Source organism: Zootoca vivipara, chromosome 2 (assembly GCF_963506605.1).
Source record: "Zootoca vivipara chromosome 2, rZooViv1.1, whole genome shotgun sequence".
Classification (NCBI taxonomy): Eukaryota; Metazoa; Chordata; class Lepidosauria; order Squamata; family Lacertidae; genus Zootoca; species Zootoca vivipara.
Window position 1 is genome coordinate 63,101,323 of NC_083277.1, and position 14,090 is coordinate 63,115,412.

The 14,090-nt window shown below is 45.4% G+C and overlaps 2 protein-coding genes across 2 annotated transcripts; one reads left to right on the forward strand and one right to left on the reverse strand.

The window, feature by feature from the left end:
• Positions 1-854: 854 nt before the first annotated feature.
• LOC132591722 (uncharacterized protein K02A2.6-like) lies at positions 855-3,065 on the reverse strand (the record flags this gene model as incomplete). Its single annotated transcript, XM_060271633.1, has 1 exon — positions 855-3,065. A coding segment is annotated over exon 1 (1,752 nt), but the record flags the coding sequence as incomplete, so codon positions are not given.
• A 1,659-nt stretch (positions 3,066-4,724) lies between these two features.
• Positions 4,725-14,085, forward strand: RBM22 (RNA binding motif protein 22). The gene is made up of 11 exons (XM_035105676.2): positions 4,725-4,816; positions 5,540-5,593; positions 6,430-6,459; positions 6,890-7,022; positions 7,551-7,651; positions 7,767-7,939; positions 8,064-8,264; positions 8,434-8,598; positions 11,061-11,149; positions 11,822-11,956; positions 12,767-14,085. The coding sequence occupies exons 1-11, from the start codon at positions 4,763-4,765 to the stop codon at positions 12,895-12,897; spliced, it is 1,266 nt and encodes a 421-aa protein (XP_034961567.1). The 5' UTR covers positions 4,725-4,762; the 3' UTR covers positions 12,898-14,085.
• Positions 14,086-14,090: the final 5 nt, after the last annotated feature.

Genomic DNA, 14,090 nt, shown 5'->3' on the forward strand with positions numbered 1-14,090 from the left:
TCTGGTAGTGGTAGCCTGCTGAGGGCGTCTGCGTGGCCCATCGCCTTCCCAGGGCGGTGGATTAGTGCATACTGGTAGCCGGCAAGGAAAATTGACCACCTGAGGACACGTGGAGACAACACTTGGGGGGTCTGCTTCTCGGGGGCAAACAGGCCAAGCAACGGCTTGTGGTCAGTCACTATGGTAAAGGGCCGCCCGTACAAGAAATCATGGAATTTTTTTACGCCCTTCACGATTGCCAGACCCTCCTTGTCAATCTGTGAGTAGTTTCGTTCGGCTGCAGCAAGCGTCTGGGAGAAGTATGCCACCGGCACCTCTCTTCCATCCGGGAGTTGGTGTCCCAGGACAGCGCCGATGCCATAGGGAGAGGCGTCGCATGCCAGCACCACTGGCAGCCTCTCGTCGAAGTGTGCCAAGACCGAGTTCGAGACGAGCAAGTCCTTGACTGCCTGGAATGCGGCCCTTTGTCGCTGGCCCCACACCCAAGGGGCCCTTTTATCTAGGAGTCTGTGTAGGGGCTCCGCTACCGCTGCCTTATGGGGAAGGAAGGCATGGTAAAAGTTCAATAGTCCCAAGAATGACTGAAGTTCGGGCTTGCTCTTGGGCGCTGGGGCCTCACAAATGGCCCGTACCTTGTCACCGGTTGGATGGACCCCTTCTGCGTCCACCTTAAATCCCACAAAGTCCACCTGCGGCACTCCCAGTAAACACTTTTCCCGCTTCACCTTGAGGCCCGCCATCTGGAAACGGTGCAGGACGGAGCGGAGGCGGTCCTCAAATTCCTCTGGTGTGGGCCCGGCGATCAGTACATCATCGAAGAAGGGGGTGACGCCAGGAATCTCTTTAAGGAGAGAGTCCATTAGATTCTGGAATATGCCTGGTGCCACGCTAACGCCAAATTGCAGCCGCTTTACTCTGAATGCCCCTCTGTGCGTCACAATCGTCTGAGCCTCTGCTGTGGCTTCGTCCACAGGCAACTGTTGATACGCTTGGGCCAAGTCCAGTTTGCCAAAGATTTTTGACCCAGCCAGGGTGGCGAGGACATGGCTGACCACTGGCACTGGGTATGCATGGGCCGTGAGAGCCTTGTTTATGGTGCATTTGTAGTCTGCACAGATGCGGACCGAACCGTTAGGCTTGACGGGTGTGACAATTGGAGTTTCCCAGGGGGCGTTGGGCACCGGCTCCAGCACTCCTTGCTCCACGAGCCGGTCCAATTCCTCGTCTATGCGGGGTTTCAGGGCGAACGGGACCCGGCGGGCCTTGTGCCTGATGGGTCGTACAGCGGGGTCTAGCTGTAGGGCAATGGGGGGTCCTGTATATCGTCCCAATGCCCCATCGAAAACCCCTGGAAACTCTTTGCATATGGCGTCCACGTCCACTTGTAAGCTAGTGCGGTTCACCCCGGTAACGGCTAGCCCCAGAGGTCCAAACCATGCCAGTCCCAGTAAGCTAACGTAGGGGCCCTTAACTACCAGCAAGTCCAATTGTTGCTTTCGCCCTCGATATTGCACCCTGAAGGTCCCCACCCCCATTGTAGGGACCTTACGTTTCTGGAAGTCCCGGAGGGTGAATGGGGCCGGCCTTAGTTTGGGACCCCCATTAGGGCACAGTTCCCTTAATGTTCGGGCCGAGATTATGGATAGAGTTGAACCCGTGTCCAGCTCCATGCGGCATGGGGCTCCCTCTATCTGTACCTCTATATAAATTTTCTCTGTGCTGGGATGGGGCAACTGGAATACCTGGTAGTCCGTGATCTCCGTCGAGTTGCCTTGGTGCATGGTGCCGTGTGACCTGGGGCTCCTGGGTCGGTCATCTGATGCTTGTCGACGGGTGAGTCGAGCCCGACACACCCGGGTGATGTGTCCCACTTTTCTGCACTGCCTGCACTCTGCGTTGCGGAAACGACAGGTCCTCCTCTCGTGGTTCTCCCCGCAGCTTGCACAGTTCCCTCCTTCTCGTCGAGGCTGCTGTGGTGTGTGTGCTGCTTGAGTGCGCCGCTGTACTCGGTGTACTTCCTCCCTGTCAGATTCGGATTCGTCGGTGAGGTCTTCGTGGTAGACCCTCGGTTGGGATGGCTGGGCCGGTCGTGCCTCTTGCGTTGACCTCTCGGCGGCTTCGGTTGCCAGGGCTTCCTCCAGAGCAATCTGGAACGTGAGGTCTTTTTTGGCGTAGAGGCGTCGTTGCAACATCTCGTCCCTCAGGCCACCGATGAGGCGGTCACGAAGCATGTTCTCCAACTCTGAGAAGTTGCATAGCCGGGCGGCTTGGCGGAGGGAGGTCACAAACCCAGTTATGGTTTCCCCCGGGGCTTGCCGCTTTGCGTAGAAGGCATTTCGGCAAGCTACCACCGAGGGCTGTGGTGAGAAGTGCTCCTTCAGCCGTTCCATTATTGTTTTGTAAGAGACGGTAGCGACATCTCTAGGTGCAAGGAGAGCCCGGGCGATTTCAAACGTCTCCTCTCCACAGACGCTGAAGAATGTCGCCCTCTTCATGGCATCGTTGGTGACTTCTTTCGCTTGCAGGAGGAAGTTGAAACGGGCGGCGTACCCTTCCCAGTCTCCTGATGCTGGTTTGAATGGCGAGAAGCTGCTGTCGGTTGCCATTCTGGGTTCCTTGGGTCCTGGAGCTGAAGCCTGGATGAACGGTGCGATGCAGCGGTGCAGCAGGTGGCGGTGCTGCGGTGCAGTGCGTGGTGGCGGTCAGCTCAGCAGGATCCCACCTTCGTCGCCAGTGAAATGTACTCGGAGTCGAGAGTGAATTTCATGCTCTTTATTCAGCTCATAGTCATCAAGGAGAAGAGGAGAAGAAGAATGGCTCTTTTCCCAAAACCATCTACTTATATACATTATTTACACAATGGGCCTTGCGTGATTGGCTACTTCAGGGCTACACCTGTGGGCCAATTATATTGTGGATTGACTTCTGCCTGCAGCCTGATTGGCTGCTCCTACAGGCCAATCAGGTAGCAGATTCACTTCTGCCAGCCGCCTGATTGGCTGCTCCAGCAGGCCAATCAGGTTGCGGATTCACTTCCACCTGGAGTTGGATTGGGTAGCTCCCGCTGATTCTGAATCCTATTGTTCTAGGATTCAGCTCAGTACATAACACCAACCTTGTTTTTTGGACCAGGGCGCCACCTAGTAGGAGATAAGCTTCATCAATAGGATGAAGCCTGTGTGAGAAAGGAGGGGGGACTTGCATCCAATTGTGTGTGCCAGTGGGCAGAGAAAGAAAATGTTTAGTGGCGCCCGCCCTGTGGAACGCCCTCCCATCAGATGTCAAAGAGAAAAACAGCTACCAGATTTTTAGAAGACATCTGAAGGCAGCCCTGTTTAGGGAGGCTTTTAATTTAATAGATTATTTTATTTTATTTTTCTGTTGTTATTATTATTATTATTATTTATTTATTATTATTATTATTTAGAATTTCAGCCTGGATGATGTAGACTAGGCACGTCCAACAGGTAGATCATGATCTACCTGTAGATCACTGGATGTCTGTGGTAGATCACTTTATAGATCACTGGCTCCCCCCAAAGAAGCCCCTAAAAAAGCTCAACAATTTTGACCTGAACCCCACAAGGGGGGGGGGGGTTGATCACTGACAGTTTATAACTCTGTGAGTAGATCACAGTCTCTTAGGAGTTGGCCACCCCTGAAGGAAAGGTTTGAAAAGGGGGAGAAGGGAGGGCATAACTCTTGGTGGGCTGACTGGGACAAGTTGGAAAAGAGAGACGGATGGCTGTTTGGCTACCTTTGAATCCAATGCTGCAAGCTCCTCTTGAGATGTGAATGCTGGATATCCCTCCACTGTGTAGATGTGTAAATGGAACACTTAATCATAAAGACACTACAGTCCCCACTGTACCTCATGCCAAAGGAAAAAAAAATCCCTGACCAAGTGCCAAGACCTCTGGAATCTTGCACTGCTCAGAGTTTGAGGTGGCCTGTAATAGGTTGCAGACGACTGGTCTGGAGGGTAGGATTTGAACCCATGGCTACAAGAAAGGAGATCCCACCTAAACAGGAAAAGCTTTCTGACAGTAAAACAGTGGAACGGTCTCCCTTGGGTGGACTCTCCTTCATTGGAGGTTTTAAAGCAGAAGTTGCATGGCCATGTGCCATAGATGCTTTAGTTGAGACTCCTGCATTGCAGGGGGTTGGACTAGATGATCCTTGGGATCCCTTCCAACTACGATTCTATGACATAACTCTACCTCTCACGTCTCGCTTCTACCCACTGGCCTGTGGGGGGGCCGTGAACCGAGCACTTTCCCACTAGGCATGTCCTACTAAAAACCACGGAGGGGGTTGGACTAGATGACCCTCATGGTCCCTTCCAACTCCACGATTTTATCATTCCATGGCTTTCAGGCTCCAGGCAGGCTGCAATCCTGGGCGAACAGGAGCAGGGCACCTGTGACTTCCCAAGACAGCTGAGCTCACCGGACACCGGCTATGCTGCCTTGGGTTGATGGGAGCAAGAGGTCTACCCCCTCCCCCCAAAAAGCCCCCTCCCCCGGTCTGGAGCGCCGACGGTTCTACCATAGCTGCCAAGTTATCCCTTTTTTAAAGGGATTTTCCCTTATGCTGAATAGGCTTCCTCGCGAGAAAAGGGAAAACTTGGCAGCTATGTTTTACCCATTGCAGAGGTGGCGCTGCCACTCTACCCGCCTCTATCTCTATGGCAAGGTTACGTGAGGAACGCTTCCGGCGTGCCGACAGTCTACTTCCGGGCGCCCCTGTTCGGCGTGCCAAGATGGCGACGTCTCTGGGATCCAACACGTATAATCGGCAGAACTGGGAGGATGCGGTAAATACCCCCCGGGGCCGGGTGGTTCCCTCGGGTGTCGGGGCGGGAAGGAGAGGGGTGCGGGGGTGAGCTACTCGGAGCTCTTCAGTCTCCCGCGGGCGAGGGATCCGCTGCCGCCCGCTAACCCACCCAGTGAGGCGGCTGGGTTCCTGCTTCCTGCCGGGTCAAGGGAGTCCTAGGAGTCGGCAGCGTGTGGAAACGGGCAGGAGCGCCAGAGATCGAGAAGCCTCGTGCTAACCACCGAAGTCGACCCGATTTCCCACCTTGTAAAAGAGACGTTTTTTGGGGAAACTAGCTTAGCGAAGCTAGTGAGGTTTTAACTCGCTGCACAACTGGGCGTGTGGGCTATGCCGAAGTGCAGTTCGGAGGATGTATTTAACTGCATGCTTTGAACGTGAGAACTCATTGCTGTGTTTTGTGCGTGCAAGTTCTTTCCCTCACGGACTGTAGAAACCAGGAGATTTGAGTTGCACTCATTTGTTCTCTTGCCGTTCTTTGCTATTGTGACACAGCACTTAATACGGTGATACGGTACACATAAGTAGCACCCAGTCCCAGAAGTTCCCTTGACACTGAATGCTTTACATCAGATCAATTTACTGATATTAGGAATGTCTGAGGTGTTCGTTCTCACATTCAATTTGAAACAGCCTGTTTGTAGACTGTTTTTCAGGGTTGGTAAAATGTGCTTGCAGTGAAATTATTTTATTTACTTCTGTGTAGGATTTCCCCATTTTGTGCCAGACATGTCTTGGAGAAAACCCCTATATCCGAATGGTATGTGTTTATTGTGGGCTATTACTAAAGATCAGCAGAATGAAACAAAGATAAGAGGATATTAACTTGCAGGGAACTTCCAATTCCGACTTCATTGTTATAAAATAAAGTATGTACTCTTTATGCGATGGATTTTGCTTCTAAGAAAATATGTTTTAGATTAAGGTATTGATCTTGTGTATTCACTTGCAAGAACAAGCAGTGTGTTATAGTTTCCTTGGTAGAAGGTTATACAAAATATATTGAGATGAAAATCTTAGTAGGTATTTAGATCACTTGTTTGTCTGTGATTGGAAATTAAGCATTTATAAATCCTTTTAAAATCTGTTTAACTGAACATACTGATATGCCTCCATTTGTGTTTGCAGGCTCTCCATAATAATTGCTTTTCTCTGAAGTTATTCTTCACTAATACTCAAACTTACACTCTGGTGTACATGAACAGCTGTTATGTAACCAGCCATTCCCACAAAGATTTAATGGAAGAAACATTTTCCTTTTGTGTATAAAAATACTACTTCTTCCATTGAATCCCTGCCAGGCAGTATCCTTTATGCTTGGAAGGGAGATTAAGATAACATTTCTTATAGAAATATGATTTTCAGTCTCTTTAGAAAGAGATGTGAGGTCAGAGGTTTTTGCATATTCTTATCAGAGAAAGTGTGAATTCTCTTCTGTTCCCTAGGACAGTCCGAGCAGATAAAGTAGTATTTAGTACAGTTAACATATATTGTGGGAGATAATTTGTAGGAGTTGACAAGGTGAACTGGAGTTCAAAAGGCATATAATCTTGGGATAAAGTTATTTTTTCTAACACGTATTTTCCTTTATTTTAGACCAAAGAGAAATATGGAAAAGAATGCAAGGTATGTTTGTCATTTAAAAGAGAGTATGTTACAGTGACGTAATTTTAAAGGGTGGTTGTATTACTGGTAGAAATATTTCCTGACAATTTAGTGTCACAGCAATAAAGGATAAGCATTAAATCTTACTCATGCACCTTAGTTTAGTTCAATTCACTTCAGTGGTGTCAATAGAACATGTATACAACAGTGTTGCTAGATCTACACAGCAAAACATTTCATTCATTTCCACAATGGAATAATGGAGAACAGCAAAGATACCATTGTCTAAAAAGGACTGAACACACTGCAATCAGTTCCCACCCTCATTGAGTCTTCCAATAATTACTTCCCTTGTTTTGAGTTTATGTAGTGTTGATAACTGAAAGTGCACCAGTCATGTGTTCTTCTATAGTTAGATAGGCTGGTACACGTTAATGCAATCTTGTCTCAGATCTGTGCTAGGCCATTCACAGTATTTCGTTGGTGCCCGGGTGTACGGATGCGCTTTAAGAAGACAGAAGTGTGCCAAACATGCAGCAAGCTGAAAAATGTTTGTCAGACCTGCCTTCTTGACCTGGAATATGGTGTGTAGCTATCATTTTACTATACTGTGCAAATACAAAATCAACACATTGTTGCCGAGTATAGAATGTTGTTGTTGTTGTTAAAATTTTATATCCCATCCTTCATCTCAAAGGATCCTAGAATGCTGAGTGATACAAAATTTAAATGTCTAAAATCAATTTCAGTACAGAAACAGATTGTATATGGACTCCCCTTCCACATTTGGGCCTGCATGCATTAGGTGCTGAATGGCATGTACTGGTGCTATTCCCTCTGCTTGGAGACTCTGAATTTAGCATCATCTTTTCAGAGCTAGGCAGTCATTGCTGAGATTTTTTAATAGTGGAGATGAAGTTGAAATTGTCTCTTGCAGTACATGCTCAGCCTGCTTCTCTTAAGGAAAATAACTGGACAAGGATCCATGGTTTTAGTCCATGATCTACTTTCGAATGCTCTCAAACTATTTGCTTAAATACTTGGCTTATAATGTTAGTGGTAATTATTATTTTGCTTTTATATTAATTTTCTGTTTCCCCATTAAATATTAGGTTTGCCTATTCAGGTTCGAGATGCTGGACTCTCGCTTAAAGATGATATGCCCAAGTCGGATGTTAACAAAGAGTATTACACCCAAAATATGGAAAGAGAGGTGAAGAAATGTTTCTTGTGTAATTAGTGGTGTTAAAGTAAATGAACCAGATCACTAAGACATGTGTTTTCCACCTGGTTTTATTGTGTAAATCCCTGTTTCTCTGCTTTTGTAGATCATGAACTCTGATGGCACCCGACCTGTTGGTGCTTTAGGAAAGGCAACATCCACTAGTGACATGTTGCTCAAACTGGCTCGGACCACACCTTACTATAAACGCAACCGTCCACATATCTGTTCATTCTGGGTGAAAGGAGAGTGTAAAAGAGGAGAAGAATGTCCCTACAGGTATAATTATGGTGAAAAAGTAAACTTAAGAAAGCAGGTGTCTGAGTAATTAAAAGATTAGATGAGACAGGTGAAATTGGCACTTAACAACAAATGTAATAAAATATTGCTCTTGAATCCTTAGACATGAGAAACCTACAGATCCAGATGATCCCCTTGCTGATCAGAATATCAAAGATCGTTACTATGGAATTAATGATCCTGTGGCTGACAAGCTTCTCAAACGAGCTTCCACAATGCCTCGTTTGGACCCACCTGATGACAAGACAATTACAACGCTGTATGTAGGTGGCCTGGGTGACACCATCACTGAGACTGACCTTAGGTAAGTGCATTTTTTGATCTACTTCAGATCAATGTTTGGCAATGTTGATTGCGTGTCTTTTGGTATGTCTGCACAATAAGCTTTGAGGTTGTGGAGTGTATTTTAAGCATATTAGGAATCGGGAATGTGAAACAGGGCATTTCTTTATTGGAATATGTTTCCTCTTCAGGAATCACTTCTATCAGTTTGGCGAGATCCGGACAATAACTGTTGTGCAGAGGCAACAGTGTGCATTTATCCAGTTCGCTACACGACAAGCTGCAGAAGTGGCAGCAGAGAAGTCCTTCAACAAGCTCATTGTCAATGGCCGCAGGCTTAATGTGAAATGGGGCAGGTGAGTGATGAGGAAATCAAGTGATGGCAACGTGTATTTTTTTTTTTTTTAACATAATTTTTATTGGTTTTTACAAATTACAAAAAATGGTACATACATAAACACCTTTTCCACCTTCTTCCCACCCCCCTCCATGGGTCCTCCCCTGCCACAGAAGTATCCCACGCAGGTGATCAGTCAGAAGTGGTCCATTTTATGATTGGGTTTCTGTCCTCCTCCCCCTCCCCTGCCCCCCAAGCCCCCCCCTGCCACCAGGGAGCTCCAGTGAACCAGGGCAGTACGCAGGAGTTCATCCATCCAACCATCTATTGTCATACCAAAAAAAAAAAAGAAAATACAAAAAGAGAAAAAGAGAAAAAAGAGAAGAGGAAAAAAAAAGACAAAAAGGAAAAAAGACAAAAAAAAAAATTCATCATAATTGTTAAATTCATAATTGTTAAACCATATTTTGTGGGCTTCCCCACCCTCCCACCCTTCCCCGGTTTTCCTCCCTTATTTATCATCTTCAACAGTTTCATAGTTCATATTTTATAACATACACCTTTATATCTTATACCACTTTTAAACTATTATCATTTTCGCCTATTGTCCAATCACTGAGAAATCAAACTCCCATTTTTTCTTCCCGTGCCTAATTTTTACCCCTCTATAGGCCTCCATATTTTCACCTTTTTCCAGAATCAATTCACTTTTTAAACCTATAACTATTCCCAAACTAACCTTACTCCCCCCGAGTACCTGCTCCACCCCTCCAATCCAGCAAGTTCCATAGTCAGCAGTCCAGTTATAGTCCTATTAACCCATCCTTACAATCACCACTTCACTTTCCCTTCACCCCACCCCCTGTTTGCAGTCTTTTGCCATCCAGGCCTCCATATCAGACCCCTGAGCTTCTTCTCTTCTCTGCTTAATTTTTCCTTCTTCCCTGTGGTCATTCTGGAGTTCCAGTAAATCCAGTCGTGCCCCCCTCGAAGGGGAGGCACTCCATCCAACTTTTTGTAGAGTAAAATCATCATTTTTTTCGTGATGGGCTTCATTTTGTGTTAAATCATCACAGTCGTCATCATTGTCATTCTCACATTCATCTTCTTCAGTTTCAAAAACTTCATCTTCTAGGAAATCATATTCTGTCATCACAATCTGGAGTTGTTGCTGTAACACTAGCCGTTGTGTCTCCTCTTGACATAGTTCTATTCTTGTTTCCCACATTAAGGTCAAAACAGTCCGCTGAAACTCAGGCGGGTACCTTTTTGTTGACATAGTTCAGTCCTGTCAAGGTCAAAACTTGTCACATGGGGTGGAATATGATCGCAGTCTATTTTCTCGACTCCATTTTAACAAGCTGGCTGCATTCTTAAAAATAAAGTTCGAACTCACATTTCAAAAGCATATAAACCAAAAAAAAATTCCCAAAAAGTCCAGAGATAAAGATAGGAATAAAATTTAACTATAAATCCTGGTCAGCTCACTGGGTTTTCTGGGCTGCCGGCTCCCGAGAAAAAGAAAGGTCTTTCTTAGTCTTAACTTCATTCTGCAGGGCAATCACAACAGTCTCTCTCCCCTTTTACCCTGCATTTAGGGGAGATTCTCTTTGATGCCTTTGAGGAATCCTTTTAAGTTAAAATCTTCTGTTTACGGCTTCGGGTTTCTGTTTACTGTCTCTTATGTTACCGTGGGGGGGGGGGGGTGGCTTCCTCTTTTCCCCTCTCTCCCAGGTCCAAATTGTTGCCTTAATTTACATTCCAAAGAATCCAAATTACTCACAGTCTATTCATTTGCTGAATGTTCTTTGAAGAATTGGCCACCTCCACTTCCCAGACTCGCAGCTTCGCACTCTCAGAGCAGCAATGTCAGCCTGTCCGCCGCGGTTCAGCTCCTCGCTCTCGGGGGCTTAAACAAAGCCGATCCGGGGAGGAGAGAGCCCGCTTTTGGCGCCGCCAGGCAAAATCTGTCCCCAAAAAGCACGATTTGGGGCTTTTAAGGAGGTTTCGTTTCGCTGGAACGATTCCCTCCACCTCTGAAGCGCCGAGGTCCGCTCCGCTGTGCGGACCCCCGTCTGAGCAAGATGGCGTGGTCAACCGGAAGCCGATGGCAACGTGTATTTTTCTTTCAGAGATTCTTCCTTGAAAGAGTTTCTGCAGTTATCTGAGAGCACCATCTTGCTTATTCTCCAAGCTGAACTCGTGCAGCTTCTCATAGAGCTAGCTGTGACCATTCTAAGAGAGCCACCCGGTTCTCTTCCTGTCTATATTAGGGAGCATTACCAAGTATATTTTGCAAATCGGTTGATATACACAGCTATTAAAGTATGGCACTGGCTGTGCTTTTTCTAAAAAATTAGGTTTTTTTAAAATTAAAATTTGTTTTTGTTAATATATGCTTACAATTTTTAAAATCTTGAAGTCCAGCATCCACCCAGCTTAATACTTGACCATAGTTCAAATGCTTTGATTCGGTTTCAGGTCTCAAGCAGCCAGAGGAAAAGAAAAGGAAAGAGAAGGAATCACAGAATCTGGTATAAAATTGGAGCCAGTGCCAGGATTACCTGGAGGTAAGGAAAGTGCTCCTTGTTCAGAAACGGGTTCTCTGACATTCTAGACAGGGTGAATTGCAGAAAAAATGCTTTTCTTGTTCTGTTTGTTTGGAAAACAGAGGTGCAATAAACATTTTTATTCTGGGAGGTTAAGGAGGTCTCATTTTGAAGTTGGCATAGCTAGAGACACTGGCTGAATTAGGACTAGAGAAGGAAACAGTGCTTACAAGAGAGTCTGTGAATAGGTTTATTAGTATCAGAAGGGAGGGAGGTAAAAAGTAAAGGACCCCTGGATGGAAGGGAGTTAAGTTGTACTTTAAGGCAGAAATGAGGAACCTGTGGTCTTCCAAATGTTGTTGGGCTCTAGCACCCATCAGCCCCAGCCAGCACAGCTAATGGGGAAAGGTTGATGGGAGTTGTAGTCCAAGAACATCTAGTGACTTGCATATTTCTCCTTCCTGCTTTAAAGGTGGGGTGGTTAAGCTTATTTGAAACCTAATAATATAGGCCTTGGCAGGATGAGGCATTTGATTTAGAGCCAGGTGACTTTGATAGGGAAGGAAATTCCTTTACTGAACCTATACGAACGATAATAGACATTGAGAAAATGGACAGCAGTAGTGCTCCATGGACTTGGGTTGCTCTCATCTGTTGAAAAAGGTTTACATCAAGGCTTTTTTGTCCCCACAGCTCTTCCTCCTCCTCCTGCAGCAGAAGAGGAGGCAGCCTCTGCAAACTATTTCAACCTACCTCCCAGTGGCCCTCCAGCTGTGGTGAACATTGCCCTGCCACCCCCGCCTGGCATTGCTCCACCACCACCCCCAGGTAATTTTCCTTTGTTTTTTGGCAAAATATGCAGCAGAATGTCTTGTCTTTGCATCTATGGATCTACTTTCTATTGCTTAGTTAATATCTAGGATGATGAACATCTTTTATTGGTACAGTGGTACCTCGCAAGAGGAATGCCCTGCAAGACGAATTTTTCGCAGGACTAATGCGTCTTGCGATCTGATGGTGATTCGCAAGACGAATTCGTTTTGTGAAAAATTTGTCTTGCGAATCACGGTTTCCCATAGGAATGCATTGAAATTTAATTAATGCGTTCCTAGGGGGGGGGGGAATTTCAATGCATTCCTATGGGAAACTGATTCGCAAGACGAATTTTTCGCAAAATGAATTGACTCGTGGAACGAATTAAATTCGTCTTGCGAGGCAACACTGTATTCGTTTAAGAGAAGGTTAGTTGAGCGTGTTTGCTTCTTTAATCATCCCGCTCAAATTTATCAAGGTATTTAGCAGCAGAGAAGCAATTGCTTGTGAAGCAACATTGTGGGAAATGTAATTGTGGGGTCAGACTATTTTTCAATGGAAGATTTGCAGCCCAGTCTTGTGCTTGATTGCTAGGAAACAGCCAACAAAGTGCCATGTGGCTTACCCAAGCAAGAGGGATAAAAAAATGATAACTTGCTTTACAAAACAAATAAAAGAAAGAAATTGTGTTAAAGACAACAAAAGCAAGGTATCTGACATTAAATAAAGGAGTATGTCAGGTGCCGGTCACAAATTCAGAGAATTTTCTCTTGCCTCCAAAAGCTTTGATCAAGTGTCGAAGATTGTCTGTCCTCTTTTCTGCAGGTTTTGGGCCACACATGTTTCATGCGATGGGTCCGCCACCTCCTTTCATGAGAGCTCCGGGTCCTATCCATTATCCTTCTCAAGATCCACAGAGAATGGGTGCCCATGCCGGGAAGCACAACAGCCCCTAACACCACAAGATCATCCTCATTGTTTATTTTCTTCTTCTTTGTTTTTTTTACGGAACTTTACGTTGGTAGCATACCACATTCAGTTACAATGTGCAGGAAACAAAATATCTCTCCTTCATAGTCACACGGCCCTGGTTCAGTCCAGCTGTGTTACACAAACAAAAAACCAGATCACTTGTATAACCAAAGAACTTGATACAAGTATTTTGAGGAAACAGTGGCTTTTTAAAAAATGACCTAGAGGAATTTTAATTATAGTAGAACTACAAATCCCACCAGCGTTTTCAATTTTGGATACTTTCAAATAAACTAGTCTTTTGGCAACGAAACAAGACACCCTCCTTTAAGGCAGTTTGGTAACCCCCAGTCAATTATACAGTGGAAAAACTACCCAACATTGTTCAGAATGGCCTGGAAAGCCCTTCAGTAGTAATCTGTTTGAATGTCAAATTACTGTGTTGCCATTAAAACTAGATTCAAGTTTCTCTTGGCGCTGAGCTGGAATGGAAAGATACAGGGAGGTTATAGACTATAATGAGGGGCATACGGATGCTGTGCCACTTTCTATTCAACGCTGTTTCTCGCCATTCATGATTCTGTCTGTGATGCATGCTACCAAAATGTTGAGGCAGCAGCATTGCATGCTTGTTAAACCTCTGTTAAAGGGGTTGGTGACTCTTTTGAGTTGTGACTTATGTGGCCTTCATGTCCATTTGCTACTGAAACTAGTCTGGTTTATTTCCTAACGCAACACTTGATTACTGATGGCTCTTTTAGATATGTGTTTTCGGTATTTACCCTGTACCCCCTGTTTTTCTGCATCAAGTCTGTCATGTGTCCTAGTAAAGAGAATCATATTTTTACCTATGTCCAGGTCTTATTACCTTGTGTGCATTTAAAAAGAAAGAAAGAAAATACAGCACTCTGCAGGTTCACTCAATGATATCTGGAATTTGCAGTTGTGTAAAAGAAATGGATTTGACATTGCATAGTGTTTGCCCCATTTACTAAAAAGATGAAATATAAACGTGTCTGATGAACACTTGCACAAATGCATTTTGATTTTTTAGGCCTCCACACTGGTGTGAAACTGCAGGTAGTATGCTATTTATCGAAAGTGCCCAAGTCCTTATTGAAGCAATTTGAAGGCTTTAACAAATTCTAAAATGACAAATCAGAGACAAATCTCAAAT

Coding starts and splice junctions, on each gene's coding strand:
- RBM22 (XM_035105676.2), top strand. CDS start 4,763: ATGGCGACGTCTCTGGGATCCAACACGTATAATCGGCAGAACTGGGAG. Junction 7,023..7,550: donor CCTTCTTGACCTGGAATATG/GTGTGTAGCTAT, acceptor ATTAAATATTAG/GTTTGCCTATTCAGGTTCGA. Junction 8,599..11,060: donor CTTAATGTGAAATGGGGCAG/GTGAGTGATGAG, acceptor ATTCGGTTTCAG/GTCTCAAGCAGCCAGAGGAA.